The following is a 22,835-nucleotide window of genomic DNA, read 5'->3' as shown; positions in this document are numbered from 1 at the left end:
AAACCGTATTAGATGGCAAACGCAAGTAAGCACTAATATTGGAGGTCATCGTTGCTCTCATTGATTCACAAGTGCTATCTTGCTTATCTCTAAGTGATCAACACAGAAAATTCCTTCCAAAGTTTAGTCAGATTCCCTGGATTAAAATCATTCAATTAGAAGTATTTTAAATGAAAGTTATTAAGGTAAAATTCATTTTAACAGCAACACAAAAAAATCATGTGCAAATTCACAACTTTCAAAGAGTAATGAAGACAATTTAAAAATAATTTCTATTTTAGAACTGAGTCTAATGGATTTAATTCTGTAAATTTAGTGCAAACTTACAAGTGTTGCATAGGATAAAACTTAGCCCAGGCAGCTTACATTAGATTGTTGAACCCAAAGCCCAAGGAGAAAAGTTTTACTAAAACCTCCCAGGTAAAAAACAACCCTGTGGGAAAAACAAAGCAAAACAAAACCCAGAAACCGAAAATAACACTTGCCAAATTCAGAAGAACAGGAAACGACCAGTTATAGCTTTTGCTCTTCAACCAGAAAGGTAGACTCTTAAAGATACCTACAGGGCTTATTTTATACTTTTCTATTGCTCTGTTCTTCTCTGTCAATGCAGTACTCAAGGGAGGAAAAAACACTTACAATTTGTTTTTACAGAATCAATAACATGCCCATTTATTCCTTTTCTCAGATTTCTTTGATTTTTTTACTGTAATTTCTGTATGTTTCTTTTTTTTTTATTCATCCAGAGAATCTCAGAGCCTCATTAAACTCTATAGATTTTCATGACAGATATGAAATAGCCAAAACACATTGGATTGACATTAGGTTTAAAGACAGGGATCACATGCCTAAAAGAGAATATAAATGTATCCTGCCTATATTCTCAACCACTTACACTTTTTTATTTGTTAATTATGATATTTTGCCTATATGTTAACATATAATATTACTAGGATCAAAATAAATAATAGTGTTATGCTCAAAATCTTGTTTATGGGCAAAGAGGAAACATACCTTACATATAAAGCCAAGAATTTAGTGTTAATATAGTGGGAATCTTAACGGTCTAAATGCAGGATCATTATTCGTCCAGAAGAAATTGTTACATGAGAAGAAGGGTTCTATACACCAAAAAAGCCTCAATAATAATAATAATAATAATACTGTTAAAATTGTTACACTTCAGAGTTTCTACCTCTTTTCCCAGTATTATGTTCACCCTTCCGCTGCTCCGTAGGTCCTAGGTCTGTGGTTCATTTATGGCGGGATGACGGTGGGTGTTAGAGCGAGCTGTCAGCATCTGGGCTCCTTCGCCGGGAGGAATATGATGTTCATGGTGATGGTTTCCTCCTACTCACTCTAGGATTCATCTGCGGCTATTTTTATATGTTTTCTAGTATGCTTTTACATCATTCTTTCTTCATTGGTCTGCAGCTCTGTGTTGGATATGAACTTCTGGTGTTTGGGGCCTTTTACATAAGTTAAATGTGCATTTTTTGTTGTCCTGTTTGTTTATCAACCTATGGTTCTACCGTACAAAGATAAACACAAGTAAAATAAAATAGCCATCGCCATCCGGGCAGTCAGAAAAACTGCTGCCCCAGCTAAGCCGAGGGAAGCAGAGCTGCAGGCGAGACGAGTTCAGACAAAACTCGGGCCAAGCCTGACCAGCCTCAGTCCCGAGGCTGTGCAAACTCAGTGCGAAGCTTACGGCCAGGAGCTAGCAATGCCCATACTGTATTACAGGGTAACAGTAAAATCTCTCAAATTACAAAAATTCAGATTTGTTTTATAAAAACAAATTTAGACATCTGAACTGTCGACGACCACACATGAACTGGAAACTCGGAGTAGTTGAACGATAGGTGAGACAAGTCCTAAAGCAGCTGTCTTCTGATGTGTCTGACTACACTTAACCTAAATAATCTGGGAATTTAAATTGGTTCCCAAGTCTGGCACACACCACTTTGACCCATTTACTCCAGTGTTTGACAGAGACTAAACCTGGGTTCACCGCCTAGGAGGCAGCCAAAACACATCTAACCTGGACCAGGCGAATCCTTGTTTTCTCTCCTTTCTGTCACCATTCCCAGCAAATCTATGTACAACCCGAATAAGCAGCACATGCCGAATTTGGGTTCTGACTCAGGTGAGAGTCAGAATCATTTACCAATAGGTAAATGCAGCAGAGATAAGGCATAAGGATTCACATACACCACATGCTTTTTATGTTTGATATGAATATTACTCTTGTTTTTGTTATGCTCAAAATTATGATTATGGATAAAATTGAAACACAACTTTTATATTAAGACAAGAATTTATCAGCAGTTGCTGATTTTTGGAAGAGTTGAATTAGCTCGACAGTGGTGGCTGCAGTGATGGTTGTACGAGGCATCAGAGAAAGCTGGCTGAGATTTCTGTGAACAGAGGCATGTGCTACTTCTGGATTTCCATGAACGCAGGTGGTGCTAAATGGTGCACTGGTGTGAATAGACCTTATTGACATATCCTTGAAAACCAGGTAGAAATGTTTGTTTGTGTCACCTTTCTAGTCAAAGCTTGCACACAGAAAGCAGCCACAATTTGGTCCTAAGTCTATCCAAACTATCTCAGAATTTAAGCAAAATCTGCTTTTAGCATATTTTTAATTGAAGAATAAGAAATTAAAATCATGAAAAGACAATGCGTATAGCTGTGCTAATGATTTTTTTTATAAATTCAGGGTGAAATATTTCAAATCACATTAAAATGAAATCAGACATGTCACATTTAAAATATACGTATATGATTTTCTGCTGTTTTAATTCATTATCAGTACACAAAACGCAGTATGAATACATAGGATCCCAACACTGAACAAACAATATATCTGAACCAGCAAGAAACCCTGCTTAAAACACAGATTGCCCTGCTGAAGTCCTGTTAACCCCAAAATATATGTGAGATTTCTATGTCTGTAGCAAAAGGTCAGAAAAAGAAGAAAAGAAGGTGTGTTTTGACTAATACATTGACTTAAACTTTGGCTAGTGTGTCATTTTTTTGCTATGACATGTAGGGACTACTTTATCCGCAATCAAATTTCTTGAATGAAAATACAGTATGCAGGTGCTATAAAAAAAGAAATAATATGGTCAAAGTAATAAAAGAGGTAAAGTTCATACATTTGATTTGTTTCTCATATTGCTCATATTTACTTTATTGACCAGAAGGGTGCAATTGGTCAAGGGTTGTAATTTTTAAGCTCTTCATATTGATATATACATATTGTGTGTATATGTGTATATATACATATATATATATATATCTATAAAAAATGTTGAAATGAATTTTAGCCTAGATATTATCTTCCTTGACAGCTAAGAAGAAAGTCTTTCCTTTAAATAGTGTTCTTCTCACATAGCTGTTTGTGGTTTGTAACACAGAGGTATACATGCACACAAGGGAAGATATTTAGTTATAGTGCACACAGGGCATAGTTTAAAGTGGGTTTAAAGAAGAGTAACATTTATTTTTGGTGGCTTTTTTCTTTTTTTGCCCTCCCATGAACATTTGGATAAACAGCAAACAGCTTATCAATTGTTGGATTTGTTGTGGCAAAAACCTGTGCCGTAGGGCTCTGCGACCCAAAAGGAAAGATAATGAAGTCGGTCAGTGAAATAAGATAGAAGTAATTGAATCGATTTTTTCAAGTAAAAAACAAAACAAGGAATCTGTAAGTCTGTTTCATGATTTTTGACTTTCTCTGAAAAGCCTTCAAAGGCGGTTATAAAGGTCAGGTATCTACACACAGTTAGCCATTTTTGGTAATCTGTGAAAATTTGTGGTTATTCTTAGGAGGAATCCTAGCATTTTTAATATGTCTGACTTTTTTTTTTGTCTGCTGATAGATGACCCAGTGTATTAGCGTTAACTCAGCATTTACAATGGAATGCAGTGAGCGTTTTTTGGGAGGGGAGCTGAGTCTGGGGGAAGGGAGAAAGGAGGGGCAGGGAGGAGGAGATTCTTATAATGAAGTTGTGGTGTTAAAGCTGAAAAGTTAAAGGTAAAATGTAACAGCTTGTCATAATTATGTTTCATATTGGCAGGTGTTCTGAACTTTCTGTTTGATAACTAGACATACAAATTTCAGCTCTTAAAGCTTTGCAGCCAATTTAAGGGCTCATTTATTTCACTGACAGCAAGATGTATATGTTGCCTGGCAGAGTGGATGTCTGGGGCCAAATCCACCAGTTTGTTGCTTGCTTGTCTCACGGGAAGTAAATAGTAGCAATTTTTCAGCATAGGCATACCAGCACAAGGTGTTTAGCAAATAAATGAGCATAAGATGACCTGTGGTGTCCTGAAATTACTAAAATTCATGAATAATAAAATGATCTATAGCTTGTTAGCAGAGGGCTATAGCAAAGGCTAATTTGCAGTCACTGAAGCTTTACAGGATAATTTGTAACTTTTGAAAATTTAATGACTTCATCAGCTTTTACCAGTTTTTCTTTTTACCAATATAATTGTCTGAAAGCTACCTTCGGCAGAGCTCTTCTGTCTAGATAATATCACAATCACCTATGTCATCACATTATGAATACTTAACGGACTTTATCTGAAGAACTACTTCTCTTTTCTTTTATCTTTCCTTTCATGTCTGTATTACGGTAACTAACAAAAATGTGTCTTTATCCTATGAAGACATACTTTTCATTTTGTTAAATCTTCTTGACATGGGAGACAGTTATAAGAAAAAAAATCAGTAGAGTAATGCAAAGGGAAGAGGAATTTAAAACATATATATGTTAACATATACATAAATACATATACATATTTGAGCAAACTATAGCTCACTGGAAATACACTGAAAGCACCCTAAAACAAGATCAAAGAAATCAGATGGAATCTTAAAGGGCTCTGCACATAACATATCACACATATTCAACAGCATTTAGTTACGGCTTTGTCAAGGAAAAGAGGGACCTGTGAGTTTTGATCCTCGATCACAGTGTTTATTTTTAATTAGATGAGATAGTCACTAACCCATGCATACAGAAATAATCAAGGGAACAGGGACCAAAACCACAGCTGTTGTCTCCTTCACCTGAAAGGCTGATCACTGAGTACGCTGTTCTTTCGTCCTTCCAGATTCAAACATTTTGAATTCTTTGGTGTCTTAATACTCGCTGTCTCCTACGTACATTACAGTTGGAGCCAGATTTGTGTTACCTTGGATATTGCTACATGAAAACGGGATGTAAGCCAATAGTCAGGCATACTTCAAAGTGAAGACTGTGGTTATGTTAAGCATTGCAGGAGTGCACACACTCCTGCAGCTTATAATTTGCTTTTCAAATGGTGACACTGTTTTAAGGCCTCTGAATTCTCTGTGTCACCTATCTCATAGGTTTCCTGGGCACATTTAGAAAAATATGCCCCTTCGCTACACTTTTGTGTGTCCCCTTTCTACATAAAGATCCCCACCCCTCGACGGGTATAAATATAACTACAGGTTGACGGCACCTTTTTCTCACCTAGTGCCATACCTTTGAGAAAGAAGAGATCCATCTAAAACTAGTGAAGAAAGTCCTATGCCAGGATTTATACGGGACTAACTCATTTCAATACCAAATGTACCTATCAGAGGAATGTTCCACCTGCAAAAACATACATTTCTATCAGGAAATATTTGAACGTTAATCTAGAAAAGCAAAAATAGAAAATGGGAGCATCCCCTGTGCAATCGCTACTTTTTTAAAAACATACTCTTAGTTAGGGAAGTTGAATTTTTAAACCATTAAAAAGTAAAGATAATTAACATCATTCACATAATACAGAGAAACAGCGATATTCGTCAGATACTTTTTAAAGTGCTTTAAGGGGATACTTACGAAGAGAATATTAGAAAAAGAGAAAGTACAACTGGAATATAGCAATATCTGGAAAATACAATTTAAGGAAAAGAGTATTCAAAGGAGGAAAGGGAAAGATAAAATAAATGAAATAAGTAGCTAGTGCACTTATTTTACAATTTTAATTCATTTTTAACCTTTGAACACTATTGAAGGCAAAAAATTGCAAAATTTATTCATTTATAGAGCCTTTTTAGTTTATTTTAGAAGTAGTTATTCTCTGACAATGCAGAACAAATCTCTCTTTTTAAAATATTTTTGATTTATGATTTAAAATTAATGACTTAGAAAGTATCATTCTACACAATATTTATATTGGTCTTCAAGTATTATATGTTGAGAAATCGCTGTATTATATGTTGAGAAAATATAAGATAGATCATGTGCAACAACGGGTTTCTCCAGATAACGGGCATCCTGAAGGAAACTTTACATAGGTAATCACAGTGACCTTGCTCTCTGTGGACAGTGTTTTTTGTAGTCAGAGCATATGGACCATGTACTTAGTCCCAGAACTTCAGAGTGGGTGCTTAAATCACAGTAAGTGGGAATTGCTCCTGAAAAAGGAGCTCAAATCACAGTAAGTGGGAATTGCTCCTGAAAAAGGAGCTCTTTTTTTTTTTTGATTTTGTTTTATCCCCATCTCTGTCAAAGCAGTGATGTATCCTTCTGAGTTTTCTTGGGTAGAGGAAAAAAAAAAAAAAGATTAGGGACCTTGATCATATCACCTTCACTAGTCTGCTACTAAAAAAAAACTGAAAAAAAATCCTATTTCATCCCCTTACCATGCTTCCCCAGGAACTTAAGCTCTGTGAGCCAAAGGTAGTAGAACAATGAAGCAGTAGTTTAATGTTGTTTTTATGTTTAAATAAATTATTATCCTCTTTCTTTTTTCTGTATCCCATATCTTTTTTGTTCTTTCAGGCTATGAATATGCAGATCAAGTACTCTGTCTTTCTCTTTTTTTCCAGTAGCAAAACCATTAATAATTCCGTATAGGATTCTGACTATTTGGTAGTCTAAGAGCAGCTGTGAATTGCCCAGAAAAGATCCACCCCTTGTGGACACCGTGTCGGCATGATACCCGGTGATGACAGTGCACCTGAAGTCTCTTTAGGCTTGAACACACCACAGGCACAGTGTGCTGGGTCTGCCTGTTTGGCTACAGGCTAACCTGGACACAGTTCGCTGGGAGTCTCTGAATAGTCACACACCCAGAAGGCTGAAACTTGTATACATATACATCTCTGGAAACCGTCTTTTTAGGTTGTACATACGCTATAACATTGCTATATGTCTTGGCTGCAGAAAGTATTTTCTAAATGTGTAAGGTTGTTGGATAACTGCATTCATTCTGAGCTTGCATGGCAAATCTCATATGCTCCATAGGTAGAGAAACAGCAATTAATATTATCTACCAGGATGAGAGAGAGACTCCTGCAGCACCGAGACTGAAGAATAAAGATATTAAATTTTCATACCATCTTAACACCAAGTAATGTTTACCAGCTCATTCAATCTCCTTATTCAAGGTCTAAAATGAAATAATCACTTTAACTGTTCATGGAGAATATTGCACAATTTTGACTATGTGATATATTCGTGATCTAAACCAGAATCCATTTAATCAGTTACCGAATCAAACTTGAGATCTAGGGTGGCTTTTCTATCGAGGACAGCGGGATGCGTTCCCGACAGAACTTTATCAAGGGTTCTCACCACAAAGGTCTGTCTTAGTTACTCTTTTTTGCACTAAGCACAGACAGCAGCAGTTCACACACCAGCACGAAGCCCGGCATCACAGCCCTCGGAAAGGAAGTCGACTGTGCCTGCTCGGTAACCCTCAGGTGGGGAGGTGGGCGAACTGCACCAGATAAAAGCATTAAAGCTGTTAACACTCTGGTCTGATCATTCTAATATGCAACATTCCAGCAAGTCAATTTAATGAGCTTAGTGCAGTAAGAGCAATTTCAGCTATTTTCACATATTTGAGTGCTTGAATGTGAGCTATATTTCCTTCTTTTATCTTTTTAATACACCTAATTAAAACTACACAGACTTGGTTAACTTTTTAAAATAGCCACTCTCTACAGAATACTGGGAAAGGAGCAAAATTAGTCAAGTATTAGTTTAAAAAATAATCCTTTTTTTTACCTGATATTTTTACCTGATATTGTGTGGTTTAATGGCTTTGGGGGGGTGGTTGCAGGAAGGGTGGGACTCTGCGGGGCCCTCAGGGCAGGGGTGCCATCCCAGATGCGTAGGGAGCGCATAGGGGTGCCCCACGTGGCTGTCAGCTTGGCAGGAGGAGCCACGGGTCTCCCACCCCACCAGACAGGGTGGGGGGGGAGGGGGAGGAGGAGGAGAAGGAGGAGGAGGAGGGGGGATTTATGAGCTCGCAGAGGACGCCAGAGGAGGCAGCAGGGAACTCACCAAGGGCCCCGCATCCCAGACGAGAGGAGGCATCAGGCTGCTGTGCCGCTGCTGGAAACATCCAGACCCCTGCGCAGCGTACGAGCGCCTGGGGAGATGTCAGAGGCAATGGAGGACCCATCGACACATGCTGCACCAGGGAAACTCATGGCTTTAGGGCAGCTGTACAGGAGGGAGCAGGGCTCAGCGGGGGTTCCAATCAGTTGGTGCCCAGGTCGGCTGGTACCCACAGTCTGTGCCTGGGGGCAGGGGAGGCCTCAGGGTGTCCAGGAGCATCTGTCTTCTACCCATCTTCTTGCTTGCCTAGCCACAATTCTCAAGTAAATAACTTGGGGCTGCACTAATCGTATCTAACTCAAGTTGACCTTAACCCTATTTGGTCCAGAGGTTTTAAACTCCTTCATGACCTACCAGCACTCTCGGGCACGCCTATTGCATCAGGAGCCGTCCTCCCGCCGACACCGTGCCCTAATCCCGCTCCGGGGCCCGCCTGCCCCCCCGCTCCTCCAGGCTGCGTCCGCAGGGGCGAGCGCACGCCCCGGCCCGCGCTGGGGAGGAACCGGGGCCCTACAGGCGACACACGCAAAAGGGAGAGTCAGAGCCGCGCTCCGGCAGACCCGGCGCCGCGCAGACCCGGCGCGGCGCGGCCCCCGGCCCGACTCCCCCCCCCCGCCCCGCCGCCTCCACGCAGCGACGGCCCCGGCTGGCAGGACACAGCCCGACACCCGCGGCCACCCGAAGGCACACGCTCGCCTCACCTCGCCTCACCGCGGCCCCCACATGCTCGACTCCAGCGCGCCTCTGCCCTCGCCCGCCGCCGTCCAGCCAAAACACCCGCCCTGCTCGCCGCCATCTTGCCCGAGCGCGAGGGGCGGGGGGAGCGCGAGGGGCGGGGGGAGCGCGAGGGGCGGGGGGAGCGCGAGAGGGGCGGGGGGAGCGCGAGGGGCGGGGGGAGCGCGAGGGGCGGGGGAGCGCGAGGGGCGGGGGGAGCGCGAGAGGGGCGGGGGGAGCGCGAGAGGGGCGGGGGAGCGCGAGAGGGGCGGGGGGAGCGCGAGGGGCGGGGGGAGCGCGAGGGGCGGGGGAGCGCGAGGGGCGGGGGGAGCGCGAGAGGGGCGGGGGGAGCGCGAGAGGGGCGGGGGAGCGCGAGAGGGGCGGGGGGAGCGCGAGGGGCGGGGGGAGCGCGAGAGGGGCGGGGGGAGCGCGAGAGGGGCGGGGGAGCGCGAGAGGGGCGGGGGGAGCGAGAGAGGGGCGGGGGGAGCGCGAGGGGCGGGGGAGCGCGAGGGGCGGGGGGAGCGCGAGAGGGGCGGGGGGAGCGCGAGAGGGGCGGGGGGAGCGCGAGGGGCGGGGGAGCGCGAGGGGCGGGGGGAGCGCAGCGCGAGGCAGCCCAGACCCGCAATGGCCCCACCCTCGCGTGGTCGCAGAGCCGCACTGCAGCCGGCCGGCTCCCGCGCGCCAACCGCAGCCCGCCGCGCCACCCCGGCGCTCAGGCCGAGCAGCGAGCGCCCCGAGGCTGCTCTGCCCGCGCCCGAGAGAGCGGCGGGCATCAGCGAGCAGGCGCTGGGGCTGCCCCGGGGAGAGAGCGCCGCGGAGCAGCTCCGAGACAGCACTGCCCGTCCCCGCGCCCCCAGGAAGCACCGAGAAGGAAAAGCCCTCTCGGGAAAAGCGCTCCCGGTCCGTGAGCACCGGGCAGGGGGCACGAGCGCGGCCCCTGCGCTTACCCGTCCCCGAGAGAGCGCAGAGTAGCGGCCAACGCGGCGACCGGCAGCGCGCACGTGTGCGCCGGCTGCCCGCAACGGTCTTCGTACGCAGCGGTGGCCGCCGGCGGCTGCAGTGCTGCCTTGTCGACACGCGAGGGCAGCCGTGAGCGCGCCGGAACGCAATGCGCATGTGATTTCCCCCTCCCGCGTGCAGTGCCGCCTTTCAGACACGCGAGGGCAGCAAGGAGCAGGGCGCAGCGCTTTCCTGTCCCCCTTGCAAAATACTCGCTAGGCAAAAGTGGCTTGGGCTCCTCCCGAACGCTTACCTGGCTTCATTACTACAGCTATTAGGAACCGAAGTGCATAGCCTTCTAGAAAAGGGAACGACCGTCTTTTCAGAACTTCCCGCGACTCCCCAGACTTGTCACTGCCTTGCATCAGCAGCCAGCTTCTTCCAACCCAGCCGCAAGAAACATTTTGCCTTCCCGGCAGAACTTTCTGCTCCCCGGGGGGTCCAAAGGAAACCCGTCACTCACTACTGTCTGTCAAAACGTACCGGAAGCCCTCAAATACAGGACAAGACGCCTTCTCTAAGGAAGCTGACTACTAGGTCTGCTTCACGGCAGCTTCTCCCCAGTATCAGGGCCCACTCAATAAACAAAATAGGACGAGAAATGTCTTAATCTGCTCCAAGTGCTTTCGTAGAAGAGAACAACATCAAAACGAGGTATTATTGCATTTAGCCTCCACTACACGTGCTACCCCAGCGCCACTGTGACTGCTTATTAGCAATAGCAATTAACAACTATGATTAGTGGTTTGATTTTCTGTTAGTCTAAGTATCTGATGTTCTTATACATGCTATATTAGATTTTTGTCACAGGAACAGTGAATAAACAAGAAGCCACTGTCTTACCATGTGAGCAAAATGAGAATTGTGAATACAGTTCTGTGATTAAACATTTGGGTGGGGGGGATGTCTGAAAGTTCCTGGCTAATGAATTCCCAGGAGTTGGCTGATGAGAAGAATAATTTAAGATTTCTTTAATTGATATTTTTTAAACATTTTAATATGTGGATCTAAATGGAAGTTGCTTGTAACTCAAAAATCAATTTTTATATTTTAACATTGCTATCTGTAATACTTGTACATTTAAAATATATTAATTGAAATGCACACTAACTGGAAAAAAGCTTTAGGCAACAATAATAGAATGCTGTTACTTTTTTTTTTACATTTGATTGGAAATATGCACAAAAATGTATTTCCATACACAGAAAAAGAAATTTTCCAGAAAATATGTTTACAATTTTATCTTTATTCACTGTCATATGAAAATTACAGTCACATAAGGTTGTCTTCTTGTAATCTATTGAGAAATACTCTATCTCCAGGGTATGGCATAAGCCTCTTTTTCTGAGGGCATCGACATCATGGCAGAAAAGAAAGAAAGAAAAGAGCCCATCAGCCCAGGTGACCACTCCATCTCCGGTCGCTGGAAAATGCCAATTGAACAGAAAAGGAGGTGTGAGAAGACGCGCAGATACCGTCCATACTCCTGACCACTCCAGAAGTAAGACCCACGAACGAGTGACTGAGCGAGATGGGGAAAAGTGGCTTTGTGGGAGGGCAAGGAGCCTGCTCCTGAGCCCGTGCCCACCTCTGGTGCCATCCCCCAAGGGAGGGACTGCCTGGGACACCAGCCCGCAGCGGTCAGCAGACGTCTGTGAGGTGTGCGTGGGACGCGGGGGTGTCACAATGGCCTTGGCTGCCCGCCCGGGCGTCTGGGGAGGTGGGGTCTTCAGTGGCTTGCTCCTTCACCTGTGAGGAGGTAGCTGGAGCGAGCACTGCTGTCCGGAAGGAATTCCTTCTGAGATGAAGAGATTACGATTGTGGTGGGGTAAGGGCCACTCCTCAGTTCTTTATGGCAGGCCCACAGAGCTCCTCCCGTTCGGGGCTGTCCTCTGCTCGATTTCTAAATGCCTGATCTCGACCTGGATCCTCCTGCTGTGAACTTCTCACCCAAGGAACTCATCCACAAAATCCCTCGGAGGGAAGGGAAAGGAAGCAACCAAGGCAGAGTCGTTTTTCTGCTGTGTCTCCTCGGCACACTGCAGACAACTTTGATGCCATCTACCAGACGTCAGGCCTGCCTGCCTGAATCTGGTGGCTCCAATACGCCCACCTTTGGCTGGGTAATAGAGGCACCTGCTGCAAACCAGCTGGTCTTCTGGTGTTAGCAGTGAGGGGAGGAATTTCCCTGAAGGCTGGGGAGCCGTTTGACCCTGCCTGATGCTAGTACCTGAGGGCAGGTAATCCTCAGCTTGTTTCCTTCCAGGTCGCTTGACTAAAAGAGCTTCCCGGGTGAGACCTGAGGAGCCTGAGGATGGAGGCGTGGATGCAGAGTCTCCTCCTGCAGCCACCAACACCTTGCCTGGCTCTGTGGTCTCCTTTCTGTGCCAACTGCAGGAAAATGAGGTAAGGGAGTGGCAGTTTCAGTGGATTCCGCCTGAATTCAAGCACTTGGATTCCGAACGTGCCTGGCTCAGGCACCAGGGGATGTGCTCTTGCCACATGGTAAATGCACTCTCCTGCAAACACCGCATCACAGAAATGCAATTTTTGCCAGTCATTAGGAGACAATGCTACTGCACATCATCCTTTCTCACAGAAGGCAGGAGTGCAGTAGAGGACACGGCCAACCTTCTGGTCATTTGCTCTCCCCAGGCTTCCTCCTTTTGTCGACATATTCTCTGAAAACTTCCTGAGCGCAGCAGTAGTCCTACACCCACCCTAAGCCCCCGGCCACCTCTCTGTCTGGGCTGCTGTCTGCGGCTCCGACCATGCTTTGATCTTTGTCGACTTCTCAAAGACAGTGAAACATAAACATAATTTGAGAACCAATCTGTGCAGGGAAGGCAGATCTCCCGGTATGATCCACAAAAGTTACCCCAGGAACTTCCCTAAGGAGCCGGGGGAAGCCTGTGAGTCAGGCCCTACCAAGGAAGTCTGGAAATGCCATTGTCCCGTGTATTCCTTTTGCCCCCGGCACTTTGTTTGGTCTAGAGGAGCTATGAGCTCTTTGGGGCAGCAACTGTGTGGTTGCAGAATATCCAGCAGAGTGGAGGGAGCTGTGAAGTTGGGGAGATCCTTACCAGAGCAATGGGTGGATCCTCCGTTTGGCGAAACACTTCCTTGTGAGGCTGGTCACTCAGCTACTTTCTAGGACTAGATCCTCGAAATGGAGCTGTCTGCATGATGCCGTTTGGGAAGGCTGTACGGACCAAGTGCTCTACGACATCCTGGTCATCAAGGAGAAAGAAGTTCAGATGTTCCCTGTTCTGATTTGTCCTCAGGGTAATCGGGTAGAAATTTACCAGGAACTGGGGAGAATCCTCCAGGAAGATGGCGACCATTTGGAGAGAGATCTGTTAAGCCAATTAATAACATTGGCTTCAAGGGATTTGAGAGTGGCAAGCTTGTTCTCTTCGAAACTAGTCAAAGCATCCTGCCTAGAGCCCTGTTGTCTGGAAAGCTATAGCATGACACCAAAGATCTCCCCTTTGCCTTAAGAACCAATGACAGTCCCCAGATCCCACTATGGGAGACTCTTCCTCAGGGCAGCTGACTCCTTGAGGGAAAGGGCCATATCCAGCCAAGCTCTTGAGCAGGTGCAACCTCTGAAGTAGCTGCCCTGTGTAAAGTGGCACTGGGCCTTTGGCTGCAGCTGAGGCAAGCAGGCCCACGACTGCTGTAACAAGCATGTCTGTGCTGAAGGGAAAGGCTCCAGGCAGGGAGGCAGAAACTCAGCCTGCTTCCACACGGTTGGCCATTGGATTACCGTTCTTAGGTAGTCATCCTGCTTTGAGGAAGAGGCATGGCGAAGTGCCAGTCCCTTCCCTGCTGTACCCAATATTCCATCTGGCCTTCTGTGTGGAGCGTGTTCGTTGCTGGAGCCTTCTGGGAGCTTCTCTGTTCCTATTCTCCCGCTGTCACAAAGGGAAGGGAGAGGCAGCAGTAGCACAGAAGGGCAAATGGTCAAACTCTTTCTTGACCAACAAGTTTAGGACTGCTGAACTGCTTACCTTTCACAAAGGGGCAAAGCGGTGGCAGCCAAACAAGGCAGGGAATATTTATCACTGATGGATCTCTCTGGAGAGATGACGTTTCTCTCACTCTTCCCTTCAACATGGAAATGTAGAGCTGAAGTCATACAGCCATCGTTGGCTAGTTCCATCTGCCCCGCTGCCTCAGTCTTTCCTGTGTTGATGGTTTTCCTTCATGGTCCTTTTGTAGGGTGTAACGGATGTCGTGCAAAGAGCAGCAAGTGACATCCTGGTCTCCCTGGCCCGCTCTCACTTCCTACAAGTCATGGAAGAGCTACAGCGTCATCTGAAGCCTGTGGAGGATATCCCTCAGGAATTTGTTTTTATAACCCTCAGCAAACTGGCCACGAGCTATGGTACGGCAACTTGGGCTGCATGCTTTGGTGCTGGCTTCTTTGAGCAGCGGGAGAAGGGTTTCAGTTGTTGGAATATGGGAGGGCTACAGGGTTATGGCTTCCACATCTTTTGCTGCCTGGGAGCAGTCGGAAGTGGTGGCTTTGTCCCCTGAGCTAAGTGCCCTAAGGATGGGACCGTGGGAAGACCCAGCCTAGCGGAGTTCTGCTCCACTCTGCTTCCAGTCCCACCCTGAAGGGCTTCCCTGCTCCCATCCCTCGGGGAAGGGCACCCTTGCTGAACAGCTTTCCTGACAGCAGGTTGTTTGCTTTCCCTCTGCCCTTCTCTGCAGCACTGAGCTGCATCCCGTTTCTGGAAATGACCTGGAATGTCATGTACACCATGCTGGGGCGAGTACAGAGCAGCAGGATGAAGCAAGCCTTCTGTGCTGGTAAGTGTCCACCTCTAGTGCCAGGGCTGCACTGGGATGCAGAGGGAAGGGGAAGTTAGTGAGCGGCAGTCGGCACCCAAGTCTCTTCTCTCTCAAGCTGCTACTGCAGGTTCTGAACCTCTAGGGAGCTCCAGCCCTTTAAAGCTCCAAACAGTCTGTACAACATAAAAGAATGTCTAAAGCTCAGGAGATGGCTGTGGCCAGGAAGGGAATGGAGTTGTTGGAGTTTTACTACTCAGCTAATTTTACTACTCAACAGCTAATCTTGGAGGGGGGAAAAAGGACTAGCAGGAACAAGGAGGAGAAGAGGGAGGAGAGAAACAGCTTAGCATTTCAAGGAAGGCATTTTCAAACATTTCACGCCTGCCCCAGAACCCAAAACTGCTCTGGAGCTAAGTGCTGATGAGCATGGGACGGCAGTTTGAGACAGGCTGGAGTGATAATGCAAACTCTTCTCTCTGGGACATACTTGACAGAGTGACCTTTCTCCCCATCTTTCATGCAGTTCTGGAAACGTGGTCGAAAGGGGTGACTGTTTACTTCCAAGACTGGGCAAAGTGCTCCTTCCCTCGAATAGGGGAAGCCCAGCTTTGTGAGAAGACATACCCTTTCTTCTGCTACGTGGTCAGAAACTGGCTGGACTGTGAAGAGAAGGAGGTGAGACTGGCTGCCTTTGTGGCCCTTTAGCAGCAGCAGCTGCAATGCTGGAGTTCACCTGTCTTTCTGGGGAACAGTGGTGTCACGTCAGGAGAAGTGCTTTCCAGGGAGGAAGCAGGTCGTTGAGGCGTTGTCTAGAGCTGGGAGCCTGCTGCAGCTCGACAGTGTGGAAATGCTGTGGGCCAACAGGCAGTGTGCCTGGAGTCCTACTTTGCAGCCTCGCGATGAACTAGTGAGGCCAGGCCGGGTCTGGAGAACCGCCGCTGGGAACCAGCCAAATTCCAGTGGCCTTTGAGCCCCAAGGGTCTTGGGTTTAGAAGAGGGGAAATGTTCTCTCTCTTCTCGAGCAAGACCGTTTCCTCCAGAGGAAGCTGGGAAATGGCCGTCTTTGGGAAGGGGGAAGTTTGTGTCTGGGGGATGCTGCCTCCTAGAGCAGAGCTTCAGTCGGAGCAAACAAAGGTCTTCTGTCTTCCTTGTGTGCAGCTCAAGGAGGACATCATCAGGGCTGTGGCAGCTATGATGGGCCTCCTCCTTCATCAGGAAGAGTATCAAGGGCATGTGTGCGACCAGCTCTGCTGGCTCTTGGACCAGTATGAAGAGGTCCAAGATGGTTTTCACGTGACCAAGGTGAGGTGTCTGGCAAGATACGATGTGGCTGCATGGGTCAGGGTGAGTGTGTGCTGGGAGCAGGGAGCTGTGGGAGTTCCTGGAGGAGCTGGGAACCTGTTAGAGAAGAAGCCAAGACAGTCGCACACAGATGGAGGGGGAGGCTTGATACTGCCTGTTTTTTCAGGGCAGAGAACAGCCAACTGTGGAGGCATGCTGTCCTGTGTTAATGAGCTGCTCTCACTCACAAGCCACCCTCTCGTTTTCACTTTTTCTTGTAGCGTCTCAGGCATTTCTTGGAAGCTGTGGAGAAAACTGAGCCCTTTATCCCCAGGGAAAGAGTTTTTATCATCTGCATTGTTGTGCACAACCAGGTAAGCAGGGGCTGAACATCTTGCACTTCCCTCTGGGTTAGCAGGTCTGCCTCTGGTTGGCAGGAAAGACCCATGGGGTGGCAGGGCAGAGTTTCCCTCCTTTGGGCTTTTCTCATACCTTGCAGTCAGGTCCATACAGCTGTTGAGGCCCCCATTCCGGCCAGGTGCCCACGGACTTTTCCAGGGCTGCTTTGCCTGGTTCCAGGGACAGCTCAGTTCACAAAGGAGTTTCCTGCTCGGGCAGAGAGCAGGAGGAATCTGGAGCCCAGAGAGCTGAAGCTGAGCCTTGGAATCCCAGCCAGCCCTTGTATCCTAACGGCCTTTTGCTGCTGCGGAACTGACTGGAACTCAAAGGTTGCTCTTGCCTCTAGGGCGTAGCCTTTGTTTTGGCTGTGGGTCCCCTGTCGTAGGCTCAAACTCCCTCTGGAGCGTTAGAGTGGAGCTGACAAGACGCTCAGGAAGGTGTTCATCTCTGACTCCAGGATCTAGAAGCTGTCTGTCAGAGCACAAGCTCATCTCTGGCCTCTCCGTAGAGTTCCAGAGAGACAGAAGGGTGGGGGGGAAGCAGAAGACAGCTTTGAGAGGACAGAGCACTGTCCTTCTTGAATGGCATCTTTCCCTGTGAGTCCCCAGGGAGACAAGACCTCATAGGAGCGATTCTTTTCAGTCTCTCTCAAGACTGATCCTAAAACGTACCTCATTCCCACAGCTCTCGGATGTGACCAAGAAGCACCGCATTGGCCATAAAACAGAGCTGTGCCACTGCATGCTGCTACTAGGTAAGGAGAAAACAGAATTTGGCTGTGGTTTCTTTGAAACTCTCCTGCAAAGCTCTGCAATGGGAGAAGAGCTTGATTGTTAACCTAGAACATGATTTCTTCCCTCCAGCCCGAAGCTTCCCTGAGGAGACCATGGAGTTTCTGTACTCACAACTGGAGGCTGAGAACGAGGCTTCTAGAATAGCAGCCCTGTCTCTGCTGAGATTCTTTGTTCATTGTGACTGTAAGTAACACTAGGAAGAAAATAGGAGGAATGATGTACTTTGGCTGAGGGACTACGAGCAGAAACAGCCAAGAGCTGAAGCCATGAACTGCCAGAGCCTGATCAGAGGAGGTGTTCAGGCTGTGCAGTTGGGCTGTGGTAGACCAGACTCCTCTGCAACCTGAGTGCACAAGAAGTGCACACTCCCTGAGGTATCTCAGAAGTCGCCCGAGTCCCCTTCAGCTCTGAGAAACAGGCCAGCAGCCTTGTCAAAATCCATGGAGGGCACACGCTTAGTGTGGACCAAGCACCTTACCATGTTTCAGCTGAGAAAGGGTGAAGCACAGAAATGCGTGGGTGCTTACAAAGACTATGTTACCCAAATGAATTGTAGTCTCCAACCGTATCAAACCCAGCCGAGCAGTCTGTCTGGATAGTTATTGACCACGCTTCGTCAGGGGTGACAGCTGAAGCTCAGTAACACTCCGAGCATAAAGAGTAGTGAATTCCAGTGTGGATCCCATTTTTCTAACTCTCTGTGTTAGGCAGTCCCTGTTGCTCCTGGCTTCTGCTGCTTCCCCTGAAGTCAGATTTTGGCCCCGTGCTTTCTGTCTAGCTGTCCATGAGAAAGCAGAGACATTTTGACAGTGCTCTTTTGGAGGGGTGGGCTCTGCCTCAACGTACCTGTACTTCCTTTCAGCAATGGCGATAAGAAAGAACATGTTCCTGGTTGTCAAGGCAGTGGAAACTGTCTTTGGAGACCACCGGAGTAAGGTGAGGTGGCTGGGGAAGGGATGGTAGCCTGATGAGTGACAGGGGAAGCATTTCCCTACGCAGTTTGGATCTAGCCTAGGCATATGTTTCCTGCTTCGGAGAGAAGGACTCATGGTTACTCTTGTTTGCAATCTCCTCCCCGGCAGGTGAAGGTGGCTGTTCTTGGTTTCATCAAGGAACTGTTCAGCTCTGGTGTCGAGAACTGTTCGGCCTGGGGTCTGGTGGCCTATGTTTTCAGGGAGTTCAGTCGGGCCACCAGCAGACTGGTAAGAGGAGAATGTGACATTTGGGGCTTTGTTTTGTGCCTTTTGTCCACTGACTACTGCACTGAGCTTCCCTGAAAATGTGGAGGCCCCCAAGCAGCAGCCCTTGAGTGCCTGGTGCCATGACCTCATCAGCATCCCAACCGACTTGAATCGTGGATCTCTCTGTTGCTGTCAAGGGTGCGGCTGTGGTGCTACACCACCATGTCATGCAATGGGAGGCACCGTGGGAGAGTAAGAAAAGAGCAGTGGTGCTGCCAGGGATTTCAGCAAAACTGCTTGGCAAAAGCCACCCTGGAAAAGTGGATTCTCAGCAGGATACAAAGGTGGACAAGTCTTTTCTGAACTGCTGATGGATGATCAGCAAAAGACAGAAATTGTGGGCTAAGCAGGACAAGCCGGAAAAGCTCTCCAGTTCTTTCCTTGTCCTCCATATTTCTGTCCAAACCTGTCCTGCCCTCCATGCAGTGCTTTCGGGCCCTGTGTGCTTTCTGGAAACAAAGGGACCACAGGCACCTCTTTCTTAGGTGTTGCCAGCCAGGTCCACAGGGAATGACTCCTTGTAGGTGGCTCACCAGAACAAGGACTTGGTGAAACTCTTGGCTTTGGCTGTGCCTTTCCTCTTGTTCAGTCATTTGCTGTGAGGCTCCTGAAGGCTGCATTTGTAAGGAGAAGCGTGTCAAGAACTCCCACCTCCTCTTCCTTGTCCTTGGGGCCAGTTCTGCTCTCCTTTCAGTGCAGGAATTGAGCAGAACTCCTCTGAAGAGCGTTTCTTTGGTGTCATTAAAACAGAGCTCGGGCCATTGAGCATCTGCTGTCGCGAATAAACCATTTACCCCCATTGGTTGGGTAATTGCAAACAGGCAGTTGCTCTCTCTGCATTCTGTGTAGTTTTCCTTGCAGTCCAGGATGTGACCCCTACTATAGGATTTCCCATTGTCTTACCTCAGGTGACCTGTGCTCCCAAAGCAAAAGCCAAGTCTCCTACTGAAGCCTCTAGCCTCTTCCTGAAGAAACAGTAGCTGATGGGAGTGTTTTCAAACTTGTGTCTTGCAGGAGACAGGAAACCTCTCTGAGAGGGAAGCAGTGGCAGAGACCGCGCTTCAAACTCTCTGCTTACATGTCCTCGACACCCTGGACGTCTCAGCAAGCGGCATGACAAGAGTAAGTCATCCCACCACCTGGTGCTACTCCTTGCCTTGAGGATACCTTCTTCTAGCCCTCCCCCTCCCTGCTGACAAGCTCTTCCGAGCACGGGGCTACCAGAATGTCTTGTCGGAGGAGAGGGGAAATGAAGCCTTGTGAATAACAGTCCAAGAGATGGGCTCAAGTGAGGATTAGGACAGTGGACTAGAAGGAAGAGAGACAGAAGAGAAAGGGTGGGAGAGACATGAAGTAATGCCCTGGAGAGGGCTAACAGTGGAGGGGCTGGGTCATAGCCACAGAGGACAGCCACTATGAAAACAGGAGTTGAAGGGATGGAAAGAATGACGTGCTGAATTGCTGTATTTTGCTCTGCAGCTCCTATGGCCAAGGCTCCTCCAGTTCGTAGTGCCAGCTCAGTACACTGGCACTCTGGTCCCACTCTCCCGCTGCCTCAGGGAGCTCGTGGAGAGACAGGAGAGAGCAGAAGAGAAGGAGGAACCCAATTACCTGTGCTACCAAGAACGCGGTAAAAGAGAGAAACTTCCAAAGTATTCTGTCCTGCTCTGTCAGGTGGACAGGCTGAGCCTGTGTGTGTCTCTGTCCCCTGGCAGACCCAACTGGGAGGCTGGGAAGAGTGAACAGCACAGCCTTGCCCTTCTGCTAGGTGACAGGGAGTCCTGCCCTGTATTTCCTTTGTGGAAATTTCCTCTGCATTTCCCAGAGAAAATGCTTTGCTCTTCATTTCTCAGCATTCTCCCTGTAAAATGGAGGACTCCTTGCTGGCAGTGCTGGGGAGTTACCTTCCTTTCGGCACGTTAATTGCATGGATACCCTAAGATGGGAAAAGCTGGGGGAAGGCAAATTTATCAGCAGATTATCAGGCCCCTTCAGTCCTGTCCTGGAGGCTTTGCCTGGGATGGACGGGTGATCATCTTGTGTGGGACTTGGCCTGCTGAAATGGATCTTTCTTTCTCTTTCCAGCCAAACTGCCAACTCCCCAGGCTCTGCTGGTACGTCTCCTGGTGAGTAGTTGGGGACTCCTCGGGGCAGAGTTTTCCTGACCAAGGGAAAGGGGGAGAGCTCCGGATGGAGACTGCTTTCAAGGCAGATGCTTGCAGCCTTCAGGGAGGAACAAGCCTGCTGGAGGGCGTCTTGCCCTCCAAGGACTGCCTGGGCATTCCCAGTGTGGACCTCTCGAATAGCAAGGACGCGCCATTCCTCAGGGAGGCAGTGCAAAAAGAGAAGCAGTTCTGCTGTGTGCTGCCTGCCATGGCACCTGCAAAGCCCCTCTCCTTTCTCAGACAAACTGCTGTTCCTCTGTCAGGCTGGAGCTCTAATTCTCTCTCCTTCCCTCTTCCAGGTGCTTGCTTGCTCTCCTTATGAAGGAGGTGGCCATGGAGCTGTTGCCCTGCAGCTGCTGAAGACCCTTCACAGGGCAATTCACAGAGCGGTGGGGATTCCCTGGATGGCCCAGATCCCTTCCTTGCTGCAGTACCTTGAAGGTAAAGTGTCCGCTGGGAGGGGATTGATTTGAAGAGGACAGAAGGGAAGTCAGGAAAAGGCAGGTCCCCAGAGTGCCTGAGGACAACGGAGCCCTTGAGTGTCTTAAAGCTGTCTTGTTCTTCATCCCTCCCAGTTCCAGGGAGCTGGAACTGACAGCTGAGAGAAGTAATGCTCCTGAAATAATCTGATCCCTGTGTGGGCTTTAGCCTGGCATATTGCATCAGAATGGCAGGCTCTGGCAGCATCCTCCCACCCTTGCTTGGACAGTGTTTGTGAGTGGTTACATTCCCCCTTGAGGAGATTTTGTGGCACTGCCCTCTCCTTGGAAGCTCAGAGTCACCAGTCGAGTCCAGCTTGGCAGTGGCAGTTCTCTCTTGCACTAAGCTCCAGCTGGTTGTGAAAGGCCCTTCTGCCTCATTTTTCTTCCTGTGAGGAAATAGACAGCTGCTTTGACCAGCAGTCAGTATTCCCCAGCGTTGATTCCATGGTCCTGAACAAATGGGACTTGGACATACCTTATGCATTTGGACTCACAAAGGGGCTGGTGGAGTAGCTGCCTTTGAGCCCTGACAGAACAGGTACATTCTGGGAGCTGGTAGCCTGGGAATGCTGGACTTTTTGCTTCCAAAGGAGACGTGTGGATGCTTCTTTTGGGCTCACTGTAATCAGATGACCTGCTGTTGTGTCCTCTTGTTTCCCAGGAAAAGATGAGAGCTCCCTGGACTATGCAGAATGGGAGTGCCGTCTGCTGCAGGTACAGAGTTCTTTTATGACAGCTGGGAGGTGGGGTCTTGGCAGTGAGGTTTTGGGCAAGCCTGTCCTCTCCCAGAACTTGGGCCTGTTGTCCTAAAAGCGCCACTGCCTCTTTCTCTATAGTTTCCTGAGACCCAGAAGGATCTTAGCTGCATATTGGAAGAAGGGTCTGGGGCAGATTAAAGGGGTGGGAAGGGAAGATGGATTATCCGTAGTGTGAGCTGTCCCCAGACACCTTCTTGTTACACTGGAATGAGAGAAAGACCTTGACAAAACCTGAGGAAGCATTTGCTTCACTTTTTGTTTTCTCCATAGTTCCTGAGAACATCTCTGGAAGCCATAAAGAATGAGACCTGGAATATGAAGCTGAATGGCGAGTTAACTCAGCAGATGGCCCACTATCCAAACTTTTCCAAGGAGAAGGTTGGTCCTCTGCTAAGACTTGGTCTTTACTTTTCTTCCTTGAGAGGTTTGGTGGCAGAGCCACAGGATGCTTCTCTCCCTGCATGGTTTTTTTCAATACAGTTGCTTTTCACTGCTTCCTATTCTCAGCCCTACATAATGTCTTTTTTTTTTTTCTTCCTTTAATTCTCTGTATAGAGCTGGTAACTGGATTGGGCCAAGAAATGGGCTGTTTTTATAGTCTTGGTGCCTTGGCTGTCTCTTGGTCCTTGAGATGGGGTGGTAGCTGGGTGTTCCGCTTCTCCAGTGATGACAGGTTGCTGTGTTAGCAACCTCTTCGCGCTGGCCTCTTCTCTTTCAGAATTTCCTCTATAAGGCTGTGGGGGGAGCACTGGCAGCGTCTCAGAACATCAGCTACATTGAAGAACAGCTGCAGAGCTACTTGGAAAGACTCAGAC

The 22,835-nt window shown here is 48.0% G+C and overlaps 1 protein-coding gene and 3 long non-coding RNA genes across 5 annotated transcripts; 3 read left to right on the top strand and 1 right to left on the bottom strand.

The window, feature by feature from the left end:
- Positions 1–269: 269 nt before the first annotated feature.
- On the bottom strand, positions 270–8,784 carry LOC135326478 (uncharacterized). Of its 2 annotated transcripts, none has more exons than XR_010386862.1 (2): positions 8,331–8,784; positions 270–5,225 (listed from the first exon to the last, which is right to left on the bottom strand). It is a non-coding gene; the product is annotated as an uncharacterized LOC135326478 (long non-coding RNA). The 2 variants fall into 2 exon arrangements; XR_010386861.1 differs by lacking the exon at positions 270–5,225 and adding an exon at positions 7,419–7,761.
- Positions 8,785–16,135: 7,351 nt separating this feature from the next.
- Positions 16,136–17,328, top strand: LOC135326442 (uncharacterized). The gene is made up of 3 exons (XR_010386832.1): positions 16,136–16,202; positions 16,463–16,555; positions 17,265–17,328. It is a non-coding gene; the product is annotated as an uncharacterized LOC135326442 (long non-coding RNA).
- Positions 17,329–18,242: 914 nt separating this feature from the next.
- LOC135326460 (maestro heat-like repeat-containing protein family member 2B) lies at positions 18,243–21,375 on the top strand. Its single transcript, XM_064504328.1, has 7 exons — positions 18,243–18,310; positions 18,457–18,576; positions 19,630–19,737; positions 20,095–20,245; positions 20,701–20,741; positions 21,080–21,221; positions 21,356–21,375. Exons 1-7 carry the CDS (start codon positions 18,257–18,259, stop codon positions 21,373–21,375), a joined length of 636 nt encoding a protein of 211 aa, XP_064360398.1. The 5' UTR covers positions 18,243–18,256.
- Positions 21,376–21,938: 563 nt separating this feature from the next.
- Positions 21,939–22,823, top strand: LOC135326443 (uncharacterized). The gene is made up of 3 exons (XR_010386833.1): positions 21,939–21,976; positions 22,291–22,398; positions 22,739–22,823. It is a non-coding gene; the product is annotated as an uncharacterized LOC135326443 (long non-coding RNA).
- Positions 22,824–22,835: the final 12 nt, after the last annotated feature.

Source organism: Dromaius novaehollandiae, unplaced genomic scaffold (genome assembly GCF_036370855.1).
Source record: "Dromaius novaehollandiae isolate bDroNov1 unplaced genomic scaffold, bDroNov1.hap1 HAP1_SCAFFOLD_64, whole genome shotgun sequence".
In the NCBI taxonomy this organism is placed as follows: domain Eukaryota; kingdom Metazoa; phylum Chordata; class Aves; order Casuariiformes; family Dromaiidae; genus Dromaius; species Dromaius novaehollandiae.
This window is presented reverse-complemented; position numbering and strand designations above follow the sequence as displayed.

What these genes read in the sequence shown, in the direction of transcription:
- LOC135326460 (XM_064504328.1), top strand. Translation starts at nt 18,257, where the DNA reads ATGTTCCTGGTTGTCAAGGCAGTGGAAACTGTCTTTGGAGACCACCGG. An exon ending in CTCTGCTGGTACGTCTCCTG is followed by an intron (nt 20,742 to 21,079) that starts GTGAGTAGTTGG and finishes TCCCTCTTCCAG; the next exon opens with GTGCTTGCTTGCTCTCCTTA. An exon ending in CTTGCTGCAGTACCTTGAAG is followed by an intron (nt 21,222 to 21,355) that starts GTAAAGTGTCCG and finishes CATCCCTCCCAG; the next exon opens with TTCCAGGGAGCTGGAACTGA.